Here is a 25,195-nt window from a genome sequence, read left to right on the forward strand (position 1 = left end):
AAATAAAGTGTGCTGAACATACTCAGCAATCTTGTAATGATACAGACTTCTCTGCACTGGGAAGTACCAACTGCTCTGTGAGACATTCCTATCTAGTCCATAAGCACAACCTAGAGTTTCCTATCATTTAAATTATCTGCCCTGCTTCTGTTACACTCTCTCCATAGTCCCCTTGTTTGTTTCACTGAAACTCAACATAAGCTCAAGGAACAACACTTCGTCTTACAATCATTCAGGCTCAAAGATGAGTCTAACAATTTCAGACCATGATTCAATTAGTCCAACCTCACATCCCCTCTTTTACCTCTTCGGATATTTATTTTGCCTTATAATCACCATCCTTCTCAGTTATTTAACCTCTCTCATCCTCCAAATGATTACCAGAACTTCATTGTCATTTTCCCCCAGTGTCTTCTTCCTTTGTATCTTATAATTATTTCCAGCTCTAATAAAATTACATTGAATCTGTCATATATTTTAATTGTTATTCATCTTTTTACAGATAGCTTCTGCCATGGTGAATATCTCCAGCTCTTTCTGTTAAAGACTAAAAGGTTTATAGTAGATTCATCACATACAGTCATTTCAGAAAAACCAACCATGTAACGGAAAACTGAGTCAGTGAATAAAATAACAGAGTAAAAGGGCTATAATACAATTTAGGCCATTGCTCTCTAGGCATTATATATGCTGATAATGTAGATATCAGATAACGCAAAGCCAGGTCAGTTACAATTAGCATTGGGCAGCATTCTTAGCAAGCATTCCGTAATTTATAAGGAATCCACAAGGGTCAGAAGATGGCATTTCCTGACCCTAGACTTTAGAGAGCTAGTGTTCACTTTCAGTCATGAATTGTTTGTGAACGGACAGTAAAGTGGTTTGAAGACATCTCCATTTTAATTGACGTACCCCACTGTTGATCTTCTTGAAATTGGAACCATTCTAATAATGACAGGTATTATTAGGTGGTCATGTGCAGTCCAGAAAAGTCTAATAGTAAGTCAAAGGATATTTGCCTTACCATTTTTGTACCATCACACAAAGTAACTGTGATTGATTCTGAAATAGGACAAGCATCATATCATGGATTCTGCTTCTTGCCAAAAATGGATTATGAGCATTGCTGCCAGTAACTGTACATTTCAGTCATTAAATTGCACGTGTCTAAAATTTCTTTCGAATGAATGATTCATCTTGCAGAAATTTTGAGGACTATTAAAGTTATTTGCTACCACTAGTTGAAGTCTTTCTTTTTCATGAAATGCAAAAATGGTTGCAAAAAACCAGGCATGTGTTGACTGGAGTTACAATGATTCCTCCATTAAATCTATACACTTTGTTACAACATTTCCTGCAACAATATCCTGGCAGCTTTCTGCAGGTTTCAGAGCTGCTTTCGTCAAAGGAATTACCAGCCAAGTTTCTTTTGGAGTCACAAGTGGTTTCTGTTATGAGAAGCTATGGACAGGAAACAATGTATCTGCTGCAGATCTACACTAAACCATGATTTTTTAAGGAGTCTACAAGTCCTGAAATGATTCACCGTCATAAAATTTCAATGATAACACTTATTTATTTGAGAACTTCTGGGAATAAAGTTGATAAAAACATATACATTTAATTTGCTAATATGAGTCACCTGGGCATATCTAAAAAAAATTAGACCAGGATATTCAGAGAAGCAACCATTCTATGTCATTCCTGGAACAACCTGAGCAATTCTAGCTTTGTGCTACAGTAAGATAAGCCCAAATCCATAACTTCCATTCTTCGCACATCTCCACCCCAGCCCAGGTGCCATGCCTTCACAGCATTGACTTTCCCAGCACCTCCTAACAATGATCTTATCACCTGACTCACTGATTTCCCCCAACTCCTACTGTTCTGTCATCAAGATAGGCTGAACCCCTCAAGTGCCCAGCCCCAACTCCCTGACTTCAGTGAACATCCTCCCAGTCCCTATATGCAGCTGAACCCATGCATCTTTGACATTCATGAACATTCTTAAAGTATAAAAAATAATAATCCAATTTAGAAAAACTAAAATAATAGAAACACCTAAACAACCCATGGAACACTAGAAGTCCAGATAACATTTTGAATTAATTCATTAGGAAATTCACATTTTACCACTGGGTTTCACATGGACACACACTAAGGAAACAAAAACTTCACCGACTTTAACTGTATTAAAAGGGTATAAGTTTTCAGGACACGCCAATAGTTCTTACACTTTGGTTAATGCATCCAGGTCTTTGAATAAGTCTTTAGGAAGGGCTTGAAGGTTATTATTGGCCAAACTTCTGTTGAGAGCAAACAAAAGTACAAGAAAAAGATTAGTAATATATAATTTTTGAACTATACCTCAATTATTTTCCTTTCATCAATATCTACTAAACTATCTAAAAGCTTGTAGAAAGTGTATTTTGTATTAGTACATTAAGATAAATTACACAATGTGTAATTGGTCATGATGGCTATCTGAATCTTATTGCAATAAAGCAGTTTATTAGTTCAAATGAATGCTTATCTCAAGAAGAATGGAGAAATACACTTACAGAAGATATGATTATCCAGTTCATGTCACAAGGGGGTACTATTGTTACACCTTAGTTCAAGTGTGTGTAGCATAATGTGAGTTACGACTCATAAAAGTAGAGCTGTTTATTTTTGAGTGTGACTGCTGATTTCAATATGAGCAATTGATTCAGATTCGTTAAACACAGCAATGACTCCAATGTTGTTTAACTAGGATGCCACAGTGGCTAAAGAATGAAAATTATCTTAATTGTAGAGGATGGATTTAAATCAAAGTGTAGCTTCAGGAAGTAAGATGTTGCTATCTTAACTAAGTTTAATTTAAAAATGTCAGGAAAGATACTGATTTCTAATACCTGATGCAGCTTTAATTTTACCCAACATATTTCCATTCAAAGTGCCAGAGTGTCTGTTCATTTGTACTGCAGGATTAAAATATGAAACTTATCTTTGGTCTTATTATAATGACAATGTAGTTTGTTTACAAAAATTAAAACTGCAATGATAGACATGAGAAGTGAGAATTCCATATAAGTTCTGAGATAATGTATCAGAATACAATAAAAGGATAGTTCTAGCAATAACTTGGAAAAGCTTTATTGAACACTGAATAGCAAATACCTCCAAGCAATCCTCTATAATCCTTGCAGTACTGTGTGAATCCAACAGTAATAGAATTTTTTTTTTAAAAATCACACTGGAAATCCAACGTAAAAACAGTCATTCTGGATATACTCAGGACGCCAAGTAATAACTGTGGGAAAGAAAATCAATCTAATGTTTCAGGCTGATGGCCATTTATCAGAACTGTTCTGGTGATGGTTCATCAGACTGTAACATTAACTGTGTTTCTTCTTTTACACGTGATGTATGTATGACCTGCTGAATGTTTTTATGCCAGCATTATGTGCACTGATCTTTTTTTTTACGGCCTTGGTTTAATACTGAACAGAAAGATGATAACTTTAACAATGTAGACTTCCCTCAGTAATCCATGAAAGTATCATTTTAAATAAAGGGCTCTAATCCTGGATGAGATATGATCCTGGGATTTGGTTGTGAAGTGAAGGACTTTGGGAATTTAGTCAATGACATAATGATTAAGGGGAATGGGCTTTGTGATTAACAAATGTCTTTCTTTGTGGATAAATGCCATTTCCCCCTTAATTTAGGAAACTTAAAGGATGGGAAATATAATAAGAGCAATAAAAGCATGTTAAAGTAACATTTCCAATCATAAAATAAAATTGAAAGTGCCTCTGGCATTGTCTATGTCAGAGATCAGCATTAGATTAAAAATCTTGGGCTCAAAAATATCCTGTGCCTGAGAATATGACCTTTAAGGCTTCTCTTGTAAAGGTGCTTTTCTAAATACACAAGACAGTCACATAAAAGATGCTGGGCAAATCTTAGTGATTGGAACTGTGGTTCCAGCTGTAATATCCAGCATTTAATCATTTCATACTTCAGGAATCACAGACTCTAATGTATGCAGTGTCAAAACCAGAAGTCTAAGACTTACGGCTTATAGGTATAGCCTCACTTCTCATACATGCTGCAGTTAAGACTTCATAGAATATAGAACAGGACAGCACAGAAACAAATCCTTCAGCTTATGATGTCTGTGCTGAACATGATACTAAATTAAACTAAGTCAGTACTGCCAGCACATGATCAACATCCCTCCAATCCCTGCATATTCATTGTCTATATTACTCATCTTAACTGTAAATATCATTGTATCTGCTTCCAGTAGTACCACCTGGCAGCCCAGTCCTGGCAGCTCTCACTCTCTGTGTGAAAAAGCCTGATCTGTAAATCTTCAAAATGCTGGAGGAACTCAGCAGGTCTGGCAGCATCTATAAAAAAGTACAGTTGACGCTTTGGGCTGGAACGTCAACTGTAGTTTTTTCCATAGATGCTGCCTGGCCTGCTGAATTCCTCCAGCATTTTGTATGTGTTGCTTGGATTTCCAGCAGATGCAGATCTTCTCTTGTCTGTACATCTCCTTTAAACTTTACCACTCTCGCCTCACAGTATTTGATATTTCTACCCTGGGTAAACATTTCTGACTGTCTACCATATATACTTCTCATAATCTTATAAACTTCTATCATGTCTCCTCAAACTCCTCAACTAGGATACTCCAGAGAAAATAATCAACTCTGCCCAACTGTTCTGTATACATTATACCCTCCAGGCAACATTCTGGTAAAAAATTCCAAAGCCTCCAAATCCTTTCTGTAATGGTGCAACTAGAACTGCCACAAATGTGGGCTAACCAAAGTTTTATATAGCTAAAACATGGCTTCCTTATCCTTATATTCAATGCTCCAACATATGAAAGCAAGGATGTCATATGCCTTCTTTATAACACTTTCATGGCCACTTTCAGGGAGCTACGAACTTGGTCCTCAAGACTCCTCTGTATATCAATGCTGTTAAATTTCTGTCATTAACTGTATACTTATCTCTTACATGTGACTTTCCAAGGTGCAATGTATCACATTTCCTCATATTAAACTCCATCTGCCATTTTTCTGCCTCTATCTGCAACTGGTTTATGTCTTATATCATCTGGCAAAATTCTCCTCTGTCCACAATTCCAGTGATCCACTGATCTTTACATTGCCTGCAAATATATATACACACACATGCATATACTGTATACATATATAAATACATATATACACACACACATATATATATGTATACTATAACTATGCATGTGTGCGCGTGAGCACGCCCGCGTGCACGTGCACCAAATCCAAACTACTACATCACACGCATCTTAATCTTCTGGTTCAGCCTACAATGAAGGACCTTGTCATATGCCTTACCAAAATCCATGTAGACAACATCCACAACCCTATTCTCATCACCTTTGTCAACTTCTCAAAATAAAATCAAGTCTGCTCATTACAAAGCAATGCTGTTCTAATGTATGTAATTCCCATCCCTAAGAATCCTCTCCAATAGTTTCCTTACCTCGGATGCAAGACTCATAGGCCTATAATTTCCTAGAATATCTCTATTTCCCTTCTTGAACCATGGAACAACATGGGGCCTTGTCTGTATCTAGTGAGGATGCAAAGAATTTCATCAAGGCCCCTGCAACCTCAGCTCTTGCCTCTTTAAATAAGATGGGACTTATCCTCCTTAGTGCTCTGCAAACAATCCAGCACCATCTCCTCCTCGATCTCAGACTGCTCTAGTGTACAAAGCATGTCCTTCTCCTTCGCCAATACCAATGAAAAGTACTCATTTGTTACCTAGCCTACATCCTCTGACTCCAAGCATAGATTCCCTGCTTTATACTTGAGTTATCCTTTCTTCACCCTAGTATCATCTTAGTTTAAAGGTAAGTATAAAATGCCTTGGGATTCTCGATTTGCCAAGGACACTTCATGGCTCCTTGTGCAATTTACTTCAGTTTATACAATTTCCTAGAAACGCATAGGATTTGAGGCACCATTGATTTCATTTGGGATTCTAGGCCTAGAAGGAAACAAGAGTTTTAAAAAATTATTCTATTTCACTTTACATTTTTAATGGTGTTCAGATTTTACGTTTTTTAACACTTTTACAGTATGAGCTTTAGATTTTTTAATTATCTGCTTCAAATTTAATTGCTTTTAAACACCTATGAAATTTGCTTCCTTACAGCTTTGTCAGGAAGTAAAACTCTCTCTCGGCCTTGTTATTTGCAAAGCCCATGAGGGGTAACCTGGTGAAAGGGCTTCTCCACTTTGTTACATGGAACTCTGTTGCAATCTACATCTTGCTTTTGAAGAATGATATATTGTATCAGTAGACAATGATCTCAAAGAACAGGCAGCCTCCAGCATCCAGCACAATCTGGCCTAATAAAAAATGGATAGAGAGCAACAAGATCCCTTTTCTTCAATCTCAATAGGAAATTGAGGTTTGTCAATATGAGGAAAACACCTAATCACTTAAATCTCTGCTGTAGTCAATTACATCTTGTCAACATACATTTAAGTTGCCATTTGTAGAATGATTACTGATCAGAACAAAAAGCAAGAGTTAATCAACACAAACAGAAACACTGAGTTGGCAATTATATTGTTAATAAACAATTGAGCAGCATTAACCCCAATAACTGTAATAATTTTGTATTTACTTTAAAAGTCCAAATTCAACATTGATCTATGGATGTTTACTGATTAAATAACAGAAATGAACTTACAAATGAGTTAGAGTCTCAAGTCCTCGGAGAGCATGTCTTGAAATGGACTGGATTTTATTATTTTCTATAAAGCTGAAGAAAAAAGTATTAATAACAACAATATATTATAATAAAATGTTAACATGTGATGTGGGATTTTATTCCAATAGGTAGATTTAGTATCTACTTACAGATATTCTAGGCGATCGAGTCCCTTGAATGCATCATTGGCAATAAAATAAAATGTGTTTGAAGTGAACAAACTGTCAAAGAGACAATTTATTAAAGTTTACAAAATCATAAAAATCTTTAAAGCTCAATTCATAACTTACTGTTTCAAAGCTACATTAGGCAATTTAAAGTTGATTGTAAAGTCCTCCTTAAGAGAGTCATAAAGATTATGGACATCCCTGGCTGCAATTCCAACTTGCCAGCTACAAACAGTTCACAGGAATGGAACCCTGAAGTAACCAGGGGATGACCTGTATAGCTATTATGGGACTAGAATCCCATTCAATGGTGATAAATTTCCTGCAGTGCAATGCAATGCATTTCAGCAGCTGCACTGCACACCATAGGGATGTCCATGACTTTTACGAATCTCCCCTGTCTGCAGCTCTCGGACAAGGAATCATTATTTTCCGCTCTCCAGAAATAGAGAGCATCCACATCCTCCTTTTTGAGTAGCATATGATGAATTGTGATTTGTTGCACATATCTCCAAGAAAGCATCCAGTGTGGTCACTCCGGCATTAAAGCACAGAGTTTGTCAGTCAGAATTGAAGTTAGCCTTATAGCTGAAACACCTGGCTTATATCAGTAAAGACGGCCTTACTGAAAGCTTGTTGATGCATGTACTGTTTGATGGTGAGCTTCAGGCAAGAGAAGTGCTTTCTGAATTCCCTGGTGCATATGGCCACCTGCTGAAAGCCCTATTCATCCTCCTCCTCCTTACCCTCTTCTCAGAAGTTAACCTGTTCTGATTCTTAATTTTAACCTGTTATTGTAAAAGACTTCACTTTTGGTTCACCAGTAACAAAAAGAAATTCAAAAAATGTAAGTTTAAAATGAATCCTCAAAACATATTAAAAGTTAACAGATGCAACCTAATTATTTGACATTAATTTTGGTAGAACTGAATTATTATCTTCCAAGAGTTCGCATAAGCTCCACAAATGTAAAAAAACTTTCCAAGTAAATAAATGGTAATTGAAGTTATTGAACAATTCATTTTACTAGGTTAATTTGAGCAGTTCAGTCATATTATATGAATTTCTATTACTACAATATATTAAAAATTCATTTTGATGATGAAGCGAGATTAAATGCAATGGCTGTTATAAAGTACTGTATTTCAAACAATTAGCATTAATGCAGTACAAGATGACACGACAATAATAAGTGATAAATAAAGGTTCAGCCAAAGAGGGCAATAATTTGACAATGAAGAAATGGTTAATTATGTTTTAAAAAAAGCATAACAACTACTAGCCTCTGCAGAGCTCATTACAACTGGCTATTTTTCTGCAGTCTTGTCTAGAGGACATGAGCATGCAAAACCTATTCTATAATATGCAAAACATGTGGTTTTCCATTTTGCACTTTTTAATAGTATTAGATTACTAGTACGCAGTTTACCATCAACCAGCTTTCCACCTAGTAAGATATCAGAATATAGGGGGCTAGGTTTGCTCCTCATCTTAAGAAATAGAAAACATAGCCCACAGTTGAAACATTTGTACCTATTAGTGCTGCATTGCTGGACAGACTCACAAACAATTCACTCTTATTCTCAAAGAACCCTGAGAACCATTTCTGAACTATGCCAACAATTGCGAGATTTAAAAAAAAGCTCACAGAAGCTGGAGCGACTTTAAATTCATAAAGCTTCTTTCTGGTATTTCGTGGAAAGCAGAGTTCATGAATGACCTACAAATAAAACAAGCTGACATAAATCAAATCAAATTGAGAGGCATTCAAAACAGCAAAGTTCTGCTTTATGAACACGCATAAATTTTTTAAAACTGCACGCAATTTCAAATAAAGTACAATTTGATGATTACAATCAAGCAGACTTATTTGTTATTTTGCAATATTTCAAAATAATTCTTAACAACAGTATTCTGATATAAAATGTGTTCCAAATTACATTGCCTGAAAAAACACTAAGCTTATTCCAAACACAAACTTTAGTGCCGGAGATGATCATTTTCTAAATATCATAGAATTGTTCAGTAAATTTGTATACAGAACAAAATTGCTTACATTTTCAGATTATTGTAAAACTATTGTAGTTCTGGTGATGTAATACTTACAAATTAACTACTCCTGAGGGAAAACTCAGAGGAATCGATTTTCTGTTGTAACATTGGGCTGTTTCTTCGGTACATATACAACTTTCAGGACATCTTACTGGTCTGGGTCTTTTGGCAACTATTTTTGAAAAAAGCAGACTCAGTATGCAGACTAACAGAGTGATTCGTCCTGTAAATTTACTAGCATCTCCCATTATGAATCCATTCAGAACAATGATTGCGGTGAAAATTTCTGAAGGTAAGCTATTCCTGCCGCTTTCTGTGCCTTGTTTTCTGGCAAAACAACTTTCCCACAATGTTTTGATCAAGCAGTAATGATTACACCATCTAGTGAGCATATATTAAACTCAAGAAAGCTCCTTCACTGCTGTTTTGGTACACAATGCATTGTACTCAAATTGCCTTTTTCCTCATCGCTTAAAAGACTTTCCATTTACAACTGCTTGCATATAAAATCAGTTCTGTACACATGCAAAAAAGTCTTTATCCCAGCCAATGTATTAGTCCAGAACCACGCCCAGGTTCTGTGTGAATCCAAAACTCTGGCATGGATTACAGTAATAATAATAAAAAATAAAGTCAACGTCAAACGTTTTGAATATACAAAAATGAAAGCCCAAATGTGTAAAGTTTTGTTTGCATCTTCTCAAGCAAAAAAATGATTTTTAAAAATTATTTATTTAAAACATTGTATAAAACATAGTAAAACCAGTATTAATGAAAGCAATGTTGATCTTCCTTAACATCTCTGGCCTGCATTTTTGTTAGGAAATAGATTCCGCAAAGTGTGTCAAGTAGTGATCAATGAAAAATTTAAAGAATGGATTTTACTACTGCACTGTTGCTTTATTTCATCTGCAGTGCTCTCTTAAATGGGGTGCTGGCAAACGACTGGGAGTCTTTCAAACAAGAATCTTGCTTCCAAAAACCTAAATCTATCGAATGGTGGTAGGAGTAGGGTGGAGACGGAGTTGAAAAGAGCGTTAAGAGTCCTGAGGGAAGCAGCTTTCTGCAAATCCACTCATTACTTCTGTAATTAATTGTTCAACTCTTTTAAATCTAAATCCTATGTATCTAAGAATTACTAATAAGGTTCTTTTAAATCTTCTTACAGATCTGGTGATCTTCTGACCTCCAGAAGCTGATCTACCAACCTGACTCACAGACCCAAATGGAACTGATCAGCAAGGCCTAGGAATGGTCCGTCCACATGGAAGATGGCGCAGGGGTGAAGAACCAACCTCACGGATTCCAGGCCATCCTTGACTACACTGGAGAACCCAACTTAGAGACCTTGCATCACAGACCGTTGGTAAGGAACATCCAAACAGGAGGAGCACTGGAACCTACCCCCCAGGGCCAAACTGTACAGAGGCTCTACCTACCCAAAGACCTGCCGGCATAATCAAAGAATCCTTCCATCTTATATATTTTATCTTCTCCCCTCACCTATCAGGCAGAAGATACAAAAGCCTGAAAGCACATATCACTAGGCTCAGGGAAAGCTTCTACCTTACTGTTATTGGACTACTGAATGTTTCCCTCATAGGATAAGATGGACTCTTGACTTTACGGCCTACCTCATTATGATCTTGCACCTTATTGCCTTTCTGCATGGCATTTTCCCTGTAGTTGTTGAACCTTATTCTGCATTCTATGATTGTTTTACCTTATAATGTCTCAGTACACTGTGTAATGATTTGATCAGTACATACAAAGCTTCTCACCATACCTCAGTACATGTAACAATAATAAACCAATCAAATTCCAAATCATCATAGCAGCATGTGAGAGCATACAGTATATCACAGTGGTGATAAGCAGCCATTTTCACATTTCCCAAGACTCAATTGTGTGGTTAAATTGCTGGCATTTCCCGGCATAGATAATGGCAAGTTTCAAGACCTTGATGTACTTGCATAAATCTTAATCTTAGAAGCCACACTTCACTTGCAATTTCTCAGATGTTCATGTGTGCCCCATAAAGAACAAAGGTAGCGAAACAGATTTTTAATGTTCCTCTTAACTTTCTCCAAGGAATCTGTGATGGATTTGACCTGACATTACATTTGTGAGTCCAGTCATTTGATAGGTCTGTAGGCTAAGTAGCGTAAAATTTAAGTTACAACATTTTCAATAATCTACACTTTGTTAAAAATGTTTTAACCATTTGTGTTTGCAACTATAAGTAATTTTGTTCATGTATACGATATTTCATTTCTAGGCTTTTAAATGTTTTGGAATATCAGAAAACAGAAAACTTTAACAGCTTTAAGAGATGGCAAGCCAGGGTGTGTGGCTTTGCCATCTATCAAAGGCTTCCAGAACAATTCCGTGGTTTGCGTTTCACTCCGCATATTATTTAAATACAGAGAAGATCATTTTGTGGAAGTGGGAACACTCAGACAAGTGCAGGCGATAGATCCTATTTAGGAAAAATTTGGACCAACAAAGCTTGCCGTGTTACTTTTTTGTCAACAGTAATGTGGAAACTTCAGCTGCTGGAACAAGAACATGACTGGGGTGAAGAGAGTAATTTTGAACTGCTAATATCCAAAAGTCGCATATGGGAACACAAAACTGGAATGCACTCAAAGTAGAGAGAACTCCCTTTAACAGATGTTATTAACATGTAAAAAGATCTGTAACTTTAATTGCACTGAGACCCTTTGGTAGTTTTACAAAAATTAAATTCATGAATAGTGGGCATCTTCTGTAGTCTTCGAGGTACAAATGATTTTGTTAGATCTTCTCACACTTATTGGGGGTGCTTTGTTAAAATATATATTAACATTTTGCACTTAATATTTGCAAAGTCCTTCAAAGAATCAATCCTTTAAATTTCAAAGTTGCTGGTGAACGCAACAGGCCAGGCAGCATCTCTATTTGAGAGCTTTCAAATCTCTTACTAGCTCTTCCTTCAGTTAGTCCTGACGAAGGGTTTTGGCTCAAAACATCGACTGCACCTCTTCCTAGAGATGCTGCCTGGCCTGCTGCGTTCACCAGCAACTTTGTTGTGTGTTGCTTGAATTTCCAGCATCTGCAGAATTCCTCGTATTTACGTTTTTAAATCCTTTAAATTTATTATCTTGCCTGCCATTGAGGAATTTATTTTCTGTCTTTTAAAAGTTTAAAAATAAATTGTTGCAGTTCCAGCTTCCAGTTTTAGTGCACAAGATAAAAAATGGATTTATGTGACAGAAAAGTGGGCAAGCCAAATAAACAGAAAAGTCAACAATTCTCAGATACTTTTGCACTGAAGAATGCAGTATGAAGTTATGGGTCAGAAATTATAAAATGAACAACAGTTTCAAGGATTTTATTTCAGCCCGTCCAACCAATGCAGAACAGTCTCAACTCTCCGCATTTCAGTCTCCTCACTTCCGGCCATGGCGATGAACATCATAAAGGTGTTATAGCTGTTTTGTCTGCCAAGTCCTTGAGAAGATTGTGAAATCTGTAGACCATTAAGTTGTTTTAAAAGTACATTGCTTAAAGGGGAATTACATGTTGCAGATTTCAGTGAGATTCACTCGAAAGAAGTACATCTAGAAATATTGTCCGCAGCCCACAGAACATTGCCATAGTTCACTAGTGCCATCTTGCTCCATTTTCCTGGGCCCGTCTCTTTACTCTTTCATCAATTATGAATAAACTTGGATATTCCTTCTAAATGAAAGAAATATGAATCAAGTTTTCACCAATGCAGTTTTCTGCAGATCTGGCCACTCCAGATTTTAGTTTAGATTTTAGATTTATAGCAGATTTTATTGCTATACAGTGAAACAATAAAATGTCCGCTGATAACAGAAAGTAGTGTTGTGCACATCCGCAGCACAGATATAAATGAGTAGCTGAGGACTAGTAGAATTGTAAAAATGCAATATCTTTCCACATTGCGATCGCCAGGATTAGAAACTATTCACTACCCAATTGTGCAAATCCTCAATGGCCTTAATAAAGTATATAGATGTAATACTTACATAACCATGAACAATAAAATGAAGACATTTTATATTGTCAGCAGTAGGCAGGTAGGACAAGGAATTCAGTGATTTTGTTCACCTTTATGATAAGAATACATATATGAAATTGTTGTTTGTTTGTGAACAGTTTATCACATCCTGCTGATAAATCTCAGCTTCCTGGTACATCATTAGTAGACATAATTCTACTATGTTTCCCTACTAGCTATGTCTAGCAACAAGATGGCACCAGTGACCATTTGCAACTTTCTTTGGGCTGCAGAAAGTTGTTCTAGATTTCCTCTTAAATACTCTTTACAAATTTTCTTTCACTGCAATCTGCACCAAGTAAATTTCCTCTTAACATTCGACTTCTAAATCACATCAATGACCTATTGCTATATATATATATATATATATATATTCACATTTTCACAGTTTGCTGTCTTCTGCACTCTTCTTGATCTTTCATTGATCCTGTTATAGTTACTCTTCCATAGATTTGCTGAGTATGCAGGCAACCTAATCAGTACACAACTACAACCGGGATTTATTTTAAAAATAATGTAACTTTACTTAGTTTATGCATTTAAATATCAGTTAGTATGTATTTGACATCAAGAAATTAGAAGCATCAGACATTGAATAGTTTTGTATTATTGCTGCTTAACAGACAAACAATTTTTATGTACATACATGAAAAGTAGTGTAGGTACACCACAGAAGACACTGGGGCTATAAGTGTAACCTACTAGGTCAATTAGGTTGAGAATTACTGGGATAGATGTTTTATTTGGTAAAAAGCAACTAGGGTAGACATTTTAAACTTTTTCAGGCTGGTTCATGATTTGTCATAGTCATACTTTATTGATCCCGGAGGAAATTGGTTTTCGTTACAGTTGCCCTATAAATAATTAAATAGAAATAAAACCATAAATAGTTAAATAGTAATATGTAAATTCTGCCAGTAAATTATGAAATAAGTCCAGGACCAGCCTATTGGCTCAGGGTGTCTGACCCTCCAAGGGAGGAGTTGTAAAGTTTGATGGCCACAGGCAGGAGTGACTTCCTATGATGCCCTGTGTTGCACCTCGGTGAAATGAGTCTCTGGCTGAATGTACTCCTGTGCCCAAGCAGTACATTATGTAGTGGATGGGAGACATTGTCCAAGATGGCATGCAACTTGGACAGCATCCTCTTTTCAGACACCACCGTCAGAGAGTCCAGTTCCATCCCCACAACGTCACTGGCCTTACGAATGAGATTGTTGATTCTGTTAGTGTCTGCTCCCCTCAGCCTGCTCCTCCAGCACACAACAGCAAACATGATCGCACTGGCCACCACACACTCGTAGAACACCCTCAGCATCGTCCGGCAGATGTTAAAGGACCTCAGTCTCCTCAGGAAATAGAGACGGCTCTGACTCTTCTTATAGACAGCCTCAGTGTTCTTTGACTAGTCCAGCTTATTGTCAATTCGTATCCCCAGGTATTTGTAATGCTCCACCATGTCCACACTGACCCCCTGGATGGAAACAGGGGTCACCGGTGCCTTAGCTCTCCTCAGGTCTACCACCAGCTCCTTAGTCTTTTTCACATTAAGCTGCAGATAATTCTGCTCACACCATGTGACAAAGTTTCCTACCGTAGCCCTGTACTCAGCCTCATCTCCCTTGCTGATGCATCCAACTATGGCAGAGTCATCCGAAAACTTCTGAAGATGACAAGACTCTGTGCAGTAGTTGAAGTCTGAGGTGTAAATGGTGAAGAGAAAGGGAGACAAGACAGTCCCCTGTGGAGCCCCAGATTCCCAAGATAATAACTTATGTGTAACCTATAGTACAACTTACTTTGTCCTATGTCTCTCAATAATTCTGGTTGATAAAAATCTATCAACTATCAGCACCTATTGCCATTAACAGAGGAATGACCTTGGAACACTTGGAAAGTCCAGTCACTCCCAGCATATAGGCAGTGGTGAAGGAGGCGGAGGAGCACTTACGGGGCTGCTTTGAGGCTGGACAACATTCAGGGGCTCATCTTCGAATCTGAATTAATGTGTCACAGTTGTCACCGATTTCATCAAGATCTGCATGGGTGAGTGTGTGCCTTCAAGAACAGACCAGACATACCCAAACCAAAAGCTGTGGATGAATCAGGAGGTTCGTAGTCAGCCGAGGGCTAGGTCTGTGACACTCAAGACCAGTGATGCAGAACTAATCAACAAGTCCATGTACGACCTATGGAAGGCTATATTACAGGGGGAAAAGCAATTCCAGTTGAAGCTAGTGGCAGAAGCAAATGCACGTCAGCTCTGTGGGGTTTACTTCCTACAAAATGAAAACTAACATTATGAATGGCCGTGATGCTTCAATCCTTTTATGCAGGCATTTGAAAGGGAGAATAAAACTGCACCTGCAGCATCTGGTGACCCTGTGATCCCCGTCTCGGAGGCTGACATTAGAACATCGTTCAAGAGGGTGAACCCTGACAAGGCATCAGGCCCTGATGGTGTACCTGACAAAGCAGTGAAAGCCTGTGCCAACCAGCTGGTGGGAATGTTCGAGGACATCCTTAATCTCTCACTGTTGCAGTCAGAGGTTCCCAACTACTTCAAAAGGGTGATAATCATAGCAGTGCCAATGAAGAGTGGGGTGAGCTGCCTCAACAACTATCACCCAGTTACACTCGAATCTACCATGAAGACATGCTTTGAGAGTTTAGTCCTTGCTAGGATCAATTCCTGTCTATGCAAAGACTTGGACCTGCTGCAACTTGCCTATCACCACAATAGATCTACAGCAGATGCAATCTCATTGGCTCTCCACTTGGTCTTGGAACACCTGGACTATAGCAACAATCACGTCAGGCTGCTGTTTATTGATTACAGCTCAGCGTTCAATACCATCATGCCCTCAGTTCTAATCAACAAGCTCCAAAATCTGGGCCTCTGTACCTTGCTCCGCAACTAGATCCTTGACTTCCCCACTGGGAGACCACAGTCAGTGCAGATTGGAAATAACTTCTCCTCCTCTCCAACAATCAACACTCGTGCACCTCAAGCGTGCATGCTCAGCCCTCTGCTCTACTCTCTCTGCACCCACAATTGTGTGGCCAGGCAAAGTTCAAACAACATCTATAAATTTGCTGATGACACAACTATTGTTGGACAGAATTTCAGATGGCGATGAGGAGATGTACAGGAGCTAGATCAGCTGGTTGAGTCATGTCGCAACAACAGTCTTGCACTCAACATCAGCAAGACCAAGGAATTGATTGTGGACTTCAGGAAGGGGAAGTCAATGAAAGCCCTCACTGAGGAATCAGCAGCAGAGAAGGTAAGCTGCTTCAAGTTCCTGTGTGCCAAAACGCACCATATTGATGCAATTACAAAGGAAGCACAACAGCGGCTATATTGACTTGGTACATCAGCGACTCTCACAAATTACAGCTGGTGTACTGTGGAGAGCATCCTAACTGGCTGCATTGCCATCCTGGATGGAGGGACAATGACACAGGATCAGAAAAAGCTGCAAAAAGTTGTAAACTCAGCCAGCTCCATCATGGGCACTAGCCTCCCCAGCATCAAGGTTACCTTCAAAAGATGATGCCTCAAAAAGGTGGCATCTGTCATTAAGGTCCTCTATCACCCAGGACATGCCCTCTTCTCATTGCCACCATCAAAGAGGAGGGACAGGAGCCTGAAGTAACACACTCACGATTTCAGGAACAGCCTTTTCCCCTCCACCATCAGAATAGACAATGAACTCATGAATACTTCCTCAATACTTTTTGCACTACTTAATAGTTTTTTTATTAGTGTATAGTAGTGTACTGCTGCTGCAAAGCAATAAATTTCATGCCAATTATATTAATCCAGATTCTGTTGGTAAAAACATTTGGGAGGTAACGTGTATAAAAGTGTCTTTCTAAAAGCCTGTTTCACAGTTTTAATGTTATGCTTCTCAATCTCAGTTGTCCAATTAATGAATATAGTTTATTTTCTATTTACTTTATAAATAGATCCTTTTGAGCAAATCACCACTTAATCTCCAAATTTCAAGTAATAACTACCAAAATTCTTCAAATTTCATGTTTACTTTGCATGCACAATGCACCAGAGGAATGACCATTGAAACACAAGTAGGCTATTTGACCTCCTGTGCCTTTTTCGCCATGCAGTGAGATCCTGGCTGTGACCCAATTCCATACACCCACCTTTAGTTAAGAAAAAAATCAACCACTGATTTAAAGTTAACAACTGACATACCATCATTTATTGTTTATGGAAGATAGCTGCAGATTTCTACCATCTTCAGCATGTAAGCACGTTTACTTCTGAAAGCTTTTAAGTTTTAGTCGGTATTCTTTTGCTCAGAACTGTGGAATTCCACTGACAAGCCATTGCAGTATTCTGCATAAAGGACTGTACAGACATTTTCAGTTTGTCCAGTCAGCAGCTGATCTGCACTCTTATCTTTTCTCTCTGACCAAAAAGATAAAAAGCAAGAACAACAGAGATTTTTTGGGCTGTTCATATGCTTTGCATCAAACAGCCTGGTACATTGCTCTGCAGATATAACTGAGCAGTCTCCCTCTCTGTTTGCTGATCACAAGCTTCTTACTTTTAGCTTCAGGAAGAAGCATGTATAATTCTTGTCCTGGTCCATTAAGTGGATTGAATATTATTATTAAATAATAAAAAGAGAAAAGAGAAATCCACTCAGCAAGACAGTGAACAATGGAGGGGAACAAAGTCAATGTTTTAGGTCAAAGATATTTTGTCAGAACTGAGGAAGAGAGAAAAGCAAGTTTAAGCTGCAGAAAGGGTGGGGAAGGAATGGATAGAGTATATCCCAACCACCCTTCTCTCACCTTCTCTGTCACTTACTCCTGTGCATTACATGGCCACGGTTATTCCTGGGAAAGAAACTTAAAGGGCGACAGATGAGATTCCCGTCATTGTCTGAACTCAGCCTCCCTAAGGTGCTCCTTTTCACTGAAATCTAGTGAATGTCCTGGATGTTAATACGATTTACTTCCGGAGGAACATCAGCACAACTATGCTAACTGTATGTAATCAGTTCCTTTTCTTGTACTAACAAGAAACCCTTTTAGTCATGTAGCTGTCATACAGTGATCCACATAAAACATGCTTTGAGTCCTCAGCAGAAAAAAAGTAGGTTTTGATCATCTGATGCCAGTTAACTGAATGCATGATGCCAAACATTAACAGATAGGCACCTGGATTAGGCTGATACAGGCAAAGAAAATTTTCCTAATATGGTCTCTCCAACATGCTGAGAACTTCAGAATCATATGCTGCTTGAAGCCACAAGAAAGGCGAGACCGACATCCACCTCCTGATGCAGTATCCCTATGCGGAGAATATGTGTAGACGCGTGTTGATATTTGTCTCATTCTGTCACCTGGATGTATCAAAGCAAAATACAACTTAAGCTACAAGGTAATCAACTAGGGGATATTTCAGCTGAAGGGACTATCCCAACCAATTATCATTGATTGTCAGGCTTCAAGATCCAGGAATACCTGTTGCAAGACGTGAGTGAAATGCAATCCATGTATTTTCCTTTTAGGCCACGAAAGGAAATGCTATTGTGTGAGGCTATTCCCTAACACCACCTCCAAACTTTTAAATGAAATAGTATTTCCTCATATTGAAAAATCACACTTCAGAGAAAAGAAACCACTTCATGGGAACCTGAAATTTTAAGTTCTATAGAAAACCAGTGACCAAAAGAGCAAATGGTGGAAGAAAAGAGCACAATGGGGTCCAACAGCTTTCGATAACCATGATGCATACAGATCTGTTAAGGTCCTTTATGACACAAACACCCAAGGCCCAAGAACAGAAATAAACTTTAAGGGCAAAGAAGCAGTCAGTGCCCACCAGCAAGAAACACTTTAAACTCTTCAATCATAACTGTTTTTGACTCCATCCTACAGCAAATTGTCCATCCAGCCACACCACAATTCCTATTCACCAGGAAGTCAAAAAAAACCTAATGCAGTATCCCTTTTGAAGTTCTAAAATTCAGTGGAGATAAAAATCAGTCACAATTTCTTAATTTCAAATTCCATGTCCGGAAGCAAAGGGCATGCCAGAAATGTCAATATTATGACTATTTTCAAACATGGAAACAAACACAATTGCACATCTTCAGTTGCACTAATAACACTTGTGGCAGTATCACTTTACCTGCTGTGTGTGAGTTATATGTTCTGTACACCTTGGTCTACAGAAACATTGTTTTGTTTGGTGGCATACAGGTGCATGGTTGAAGGACAATAAACTTGAACGTAAACTTACTGACATGCACTCACAGACGGCTTGTTTATATGCATATATTGGGAGACCAAGTTCAGGTCATTGCTATCACATTTACTGGAGCATATAAAAAGAACTGCCTTATACATAATGCAGCTGTTGCCTGACCTTCTCAGTTTTTTAGCATTTTGTTTTTGCTGCAGATATCCAGCAACACCAGCTTTTTTTAATACCAGATCTGGAAAGAGAGAAACCGTACACCGAGGTCCGTCACAACAAATTGATGGACCTAGTGATTTCTGATCTGCAGATTCTTTTAGGAGTCCAAAAATGAGTGGAAAACTTGTTGCTTCACAATTATTTATTGAAAGTTTAAAACAAAGGAACAGGCACAGAGCAATTGCTTTACTACTAAGAGATGGGCAGAAAATAAAGAACAAAGAACTAAAAAGGCAATTTTTGTAGAAACAGACACTTTTATACTGAGCTAAGGCAAATTCCTAAGATAAGGGAGGGCCTATCAGAAGACACACAAGTATAGCATGATTAACACTTAGCCAATGAAAAAATTGAAAGATGATAAACAGTTATACGTATCATTCTGCCACCAGGAGAAAACACAAGTCATATGGTAGTGAAACTGCAAACTCATTAATTCAATTAAAACCTTATTAAAAGCATAAAGAACAACTGATTCCCATAAAATCCACCCCTCCCCCCGATTCTAAAACACACATTTTGAATCACTACATCGAAAATTCAGAGGCAGGACAACTTAAAAGTATCTACATTACGGAGTAATCAAAAACTATTTCAGTTATATATTATCAAAGAATATATACATGTTCTTCAAAGCATTTATCATATTATGTCATGATTGGACGCACTTATGAGTTTGGATTATTCTGGTGATGATCACCTCCGAACAAATACAAAAAATGTAGATTATGATCATACATATTAATATAACTATTATGACTTTTAATATTGGGTAACCCCAGCATCCAAGACTGAAATGAATTCAATTAAAGAAATCTCATTCATCAGCATTCAGGACATCTTCAACGAGCGGTGGGTGCTTCAGAAAGGTGGTGTCCATCATTAAGGACCCCCATCATCCAGGACAAGCTCTCTTCTCACTGTTACCATCAGGAAGTGGGTACGGAAGCCTGAAAGCACACACTCAGTGATTCAGGAAATGCTTCTTCCTCTCTGTCATCTGATTTCTAAATGGACATTGAACCCACAAACACAAGCAAGAGAAAATCTGCAGATGCTGGAAATCCAAGCAACACACACAAAATGCTAGAGGAACTCAGCAGGCCAGGCAGCATCTATGGAAAAGAGTACAGGCAACATTTTGGGCTCAAACCCTTCAGCAGGATTGGAGAACAAAAGATGAGGAGTAGAGTTGAAAGGTGGGGGAGAGGAGGGAGAAACTGAGTGTGGTAGATGAAATGAGGGGGGGGAGGGTGAAGTAAGGAGCTGGGAAGTTGATTGGTGAATGAGATACAGGGCTGGAGAAGGGGGAATCTGATAGGAGGGAACAAAAGGCCATGGAAGAAAGAAAAAGGGAAGAGCACCAGAGGGAGGCGATGGGCAAGTAAGGAGATAAAGTGATAGAGGGAAAAGTGGATGGGAAGAGTGAAGGAGGGAAGGAGAAGGGCTTTACCGGATATTCGAGAAAGCAATATTTCATGCCTTCAGGTTGGAGGCTACCCAGACGGAATACAAGGTATTGTTCCTCCAACCTGAGTGTGGCCTCATCACGACAGTGGAGGAGGCCATGGATAGGCATATTGGAATGGGAATGGGAAGTGGAATTAAAGTGGGTGGCCACTGGGAGACTCCGCTTTTTCTGGCGGACAGAGCGTGGGTGCTCGGAGAAGCTGTCTCCCAATCTACGTCGGGCTGGGATCACCGGACACAGTATATGAGCCCAATAGACTCACCTGGAAGGACTGTTTGAGGCCCCGAATGGTAGTTGAGGGAGGAGTTGTAACACTTGTTCCGCTTGTAAGGATAAATGCCAGAGTGGGGAGGGACGACTGGACGAGGGAGCCACGTAGGGAGCGAACCCTGCAGAAAGCAGAAAGGTTGGGGGGGGGGAGATGTGCTTTGTGGTGGGATCCAATTGAAGATGGCGGAAGTTGTGGAGAATTATGTGCTAGACGTGGAGGCTGGTGGGGTGGTACATGAGGACAAGAATGAATCCTAACCCTGGAAGAGTGGCGGGAGGATGGGGTGAGGGCAGGCTTGCGTGAAAAGATGCGGTTGAGGGCAGCGTTGATGGTGGAAGCCCCTTTCTTTGAAAGAGGCCATCTCCTTCATTCTGGAATGAAAAGCCTCATCCTGAGAACAGATGCGGCGGAGACGGAGGAATTGAGAGAAGGGAGTGGCATTTTTACAAGTAACTGGGTAGGAGGAGGTATGGTCCAGGTAGCTGTGAGAGTCCGTGGGTTTCTAATATTCATCAGTAGCTGATATTCATCTGGAGCTGTCTTCAGAGATAGAGACAGAGAGAGCAAGAAAGAGGAGGGATGCGTCGGGAATGGACCAGGTAAGTTTGAGAGCAGGGTGGAAGTTGGAGGCAAAGTGGATGAAGTCGACGAGTTCAGCACGGGTGCAGGAAGCAGCACCAATGCAGTCGTCGATGTAACGTAGGGAAAGTGCGGGACAGCTACCAGTGTAGGCATGGAACATAGACTGTTCCATGTCGCCGACAAATAGGCAGGCATAGCCACGACCCGAGCGAGTGCCCATGGCTACATCCTTTGTCTGAAGTGGGAGGCGCCAAAGGAGAAATTATTAACAGTGAGGACGCGTTCCGCTAGGCGGAGGAGAGGGGTGGTGGAGGGCAACTGGCTGGGTCTGGTGTGCGGAATGAAACGGAGAGCTTTGAACCCTTCCCGATGGGGGATGGAGTTGTACAGGGACGGGACATCCACAGTAAAAAATATGATGAGGGCCAGGGAACTTAAAATCTTTGAAAAGATCCAGAGCGTTGAACACTACCTCACTTTCATTATTTCTGTTTTTGCATTATTTTAATTTAACTATTTAATATACATATATACTTAATGTAATTGATTTTTTTTCTATATTTATCATGTACTGCTGCCGCGAAGTTAACAAATTTCACCACATATACCGGTGATAATAAACCTGATTCTGAATGACTCCGGCTGCATTCCAACTGAAGCTGCATCACTGTTAACTTCGCCCACTGGGTTGGCAGAATCACTCACCGAAGGTACCTGCTGTGCGCTGTTACTTTGTTTCAGTTTGTCCTGTAACTCTGAAAAGCGCGCCTCGATAAGGCCGGATGCTGTTTTCCCAGTAGGTAACAAGGAGTCGTTCGTTATACTTTTTAACTGTCTCTATCATACTGATCCTTCAGTATGTTACACATTTCTTCCTTCCTCTCCCCCCCCCCATGATTACTTAATTGATAATCTACTTGCTCAGTCAATTTGCCATGAGCTCGTTTGAGTTCACACACTTGATTCTCAAGTTTGCCACGTTCGCATTTAAGTTCATTTATTTAACTTTCTAACTTGGCAAACTCGCGCTTTCTTAGCTCTGATAATAGTGATAGCGTCCAGCCAAATTTTAGAATCAGTCTCAGATTTAATATCACCGGCATATGTCGTCACTTTAAAAAAAAATCTTTTCAACATCACTCGTAAGTCAATTTTCACTAGACTAGGCATCAACAGCACATTCCTCCCGGATTTTGTTTTCGTTAATCGTATCAAATTCATATACAATATTCAAGTAAGCGTTTAAACCCACAGCAACCGGTTCTCTCACAGCTAGAGATTCTGCAGGTTGTTTCTCAACTTTGGCCACTGTTCAAGGTCGATGTCAATGAGTACTCTTCACTTAGAAGTCAATCAGTTACCAGCATCGCAACCCAAAATGTATAACTAGAGTTACGACCGAAAATATACCAGAATTATGATCCAAAACACGACCCGAATTTTTACCGGAGCTGCACCTGAAATATCAATAGAATCGAACCACAGTATAAATAGACTAATAACACAAATTATTTAAACAGAGCTGTGCCCAAAAGGTATCAGTCGAGTCACGAGCCCAATTATTTTACTGGAGTTGTGCCCAAAAGGTATCAATAGAGTTGCAACCCAGAATATTTAGCACGAAATCGCTACAAATGAAGTAAAATAGTTTTCTTCTCACTCTTAAAACTTCCTTCAGATGGTATAGGAAGGCAGAATCAGACGAATTATCCTACAATTCAGGGATGGAGGATGCTCTTGCCTCCTATTAAGTGCCCACTAAAAGTTCCTTCTTTGCTCTAAGAATTTTCAAACTCTTTTTCATCATCATCCTTGCCGACTGCGCCAAAATTGTCGAATCGGAAATCACCAGATCCTAAATAAATGATTTCCAGGCGAAAAGATTCAAAGATGATCGCAGTCTTCTCCATAAACAAAATGAAATGTACAGCAAAAAAAAAGCTGGGTGCACGAATATCTACAAAGCAAAGTGGACCCTGGATTCAAAGATGATCCCATTATCCTCAAAAACGCATATACAGAAACATGTGCGTGCAGGGATTTCTATGAAGCAAAGTGGACACCTAGACGACTCTCAGGGTAAGGAGACTGCCGTGCTTCTCAGGGGACTTTGCCAGCCATGTAGGTCTCGGTCAGCGATGCCTGGCACTGATTCAATGAGTCGTTCGGGTATCTCCGTGTCGCCGTTTTGTGACGTCATCGTCGGCGGCCAGTCGGCGCTGAGCTCGGAGGGAAGATGAGCGGCCGCCGGGCGAAATTCGATCTTGTTCAGGTCTGAGAGTTAAATCGTTTTCGGGTTGGGGGCTGGGAATGAGTACGAGATAGCAAAATAATGCCTCGTTCTCGTAAAATGACAGAATCGCATAGAATAGTTCCTCGTTCAAATGTAAGTGTAATTCAAGTTTATTAAATTCATCGTCGTACAACACAGAAACAGGCCCTTCGGTTGACAGCGATGATGCTGATATTAAATACCCGTCTATACTAATTCCGTTTACCAGTACGTGGCCAATAACCTATACTCTGTGATTGCGTATTTCTTAAAGGCGAGTCTCGTCAGGCAGCCAACTGTGTGCAATAAAATTCTCCTCGTATCCCCTTCATACCTCTTGCCTCAGAGCTATAGTCTCTGGTTTTAGACTCCTGTGTTATGGAGATGTTTCCTACTATTCACACTATTGATGTGTCTCATTATTTTGTGTACCCCCATCACATTCCACCCACCCACGCCTTCTCTACTCCCAAGTGAAACAACCCTCTTCTATCAACTTTAAGTCTGAAACACACCACACCAGGCAATATCTTCTCTGCATCATCTCCAGTGCAACTACATCCTTCCAATAATGGAATGACTACATCTGCACACAGTATGCTAGTTGTGGGCAAAGTAAAGTTGCACAATAACATCTGGTTCTTACATTCTGTGCGCTGCCTAATGAAAGCTGTGCCGCCACCTTCAGGGATGAAGGGTATCAGCCTGAAACAACAACTGTTTATTCCTTTCCATAGTTGCTGTCTGACCTGCTGAGTTCCAGCATTTTGTGTCTGTCACTTTAGAGAATATTGGTTCTCTGTTCCAACATATTCCCTACTATTCATTGTGCACGTTGTAGCCTGTTGAGTCCTCACCTAAAACCTATCAGGATTAAATTCCACCTGCCAATGCTCTGCCCTGCCATGGATGCTGCCTGACCTGCTGAGTTCCTCCAGCATTTCGTTTGTGTTGCATCTGCAGAATTCCTTGTGAGTATCATCCTAAAGCTATTTTGCACACATTCAACAGACCACCAATTTGTGTCACCTTCGAGCTTACTAATCATACCTTCTACATTCATATTCAAATTCTTAATATAC

General features: G+C 39.3%; 2 protein-coding genes across 6 annotated transcripts in view; one reads left to right on the forward strand and one right to left on the reverse strand.

Moving 5' to 3' along the window:
• The window catches only part of lgi1b (leucine-rich, glioma inactivated 1b), a 30,073-nt gene extending 6,438 nt beyond the window's left edge, over positions 1-23,635 (reverse strand). The window contains exons 1-6 of one of the 2 annotated variants that reach the window (XM_063071700.1): positions 23,502-23,635; positions 9,046-9,163; positions 8,588-8,659; positions 6,922-6,993; positions 6,752-6,823; positions 2,235-2,306 (exon numbers count right to left, since the gene is read on the reverse strand). In XM_063071700.1, the coding sequence (XP_062927770.1) occupies positions 2,235-2,306; positions 6,752-6,823; positions 6,922-6,993; positions 8,588-8,652 (281 nt within the window). In that variant the 5' untranslated portion in view covers positions 8,653-8,659; positions 9,046-9,163; positions 23,502-23,635. Of the gene's footprint in view, positions 1-2,234; positions 2,307-6,751; positions 6,824-6,921; positions 6,994-8,587; positions 8,660-9,045; positions 9,480-23,501 lie in introns of those variants that run through there. The other variant, XM_063071699.1, reaches the window with a different exon arrangement.
• fra10ac1 (FRA10A associated CGG repeat 1) overlaps positions 19,626-25,195 on the forward strand; it is a 67,377-nt gene continuing 61,807 nt past the window's right edge. For 3 of the 4 annotated variants that reach the window (XM_063071703.1, XM_063071705.1, XM_063071702.1), the window contains exon 1: positions 24,103-24,227. In XM_063071703.1, coding sequence (XP_062927773.1) covers positions 24,174-24,227 — 54 coding nt within the window. In that variant the 5' untranslated portion in view covers positions 24,103-24,173. Of the gene's footprint in view, positions 24,228-25,195 lie in introns of all 4 variants that reach the window. The other variant, XM_063071704.1, reaches the window with a different exon arrangement.

The sequence above is a fragment of the Mobula hypostoma genome, chromosome 19 (assembly GCF_963921235.1).
Source record: "Mobula hypostoma chromosome 19, sMobHyp1.1, whole genome shotgun sequence".
NCBI lineage: Eukaryota > Metazoa > Chordata > Chondrichthyes > Myliobatiformes > Myliobatidae > Mobula > Mobula hypostoma.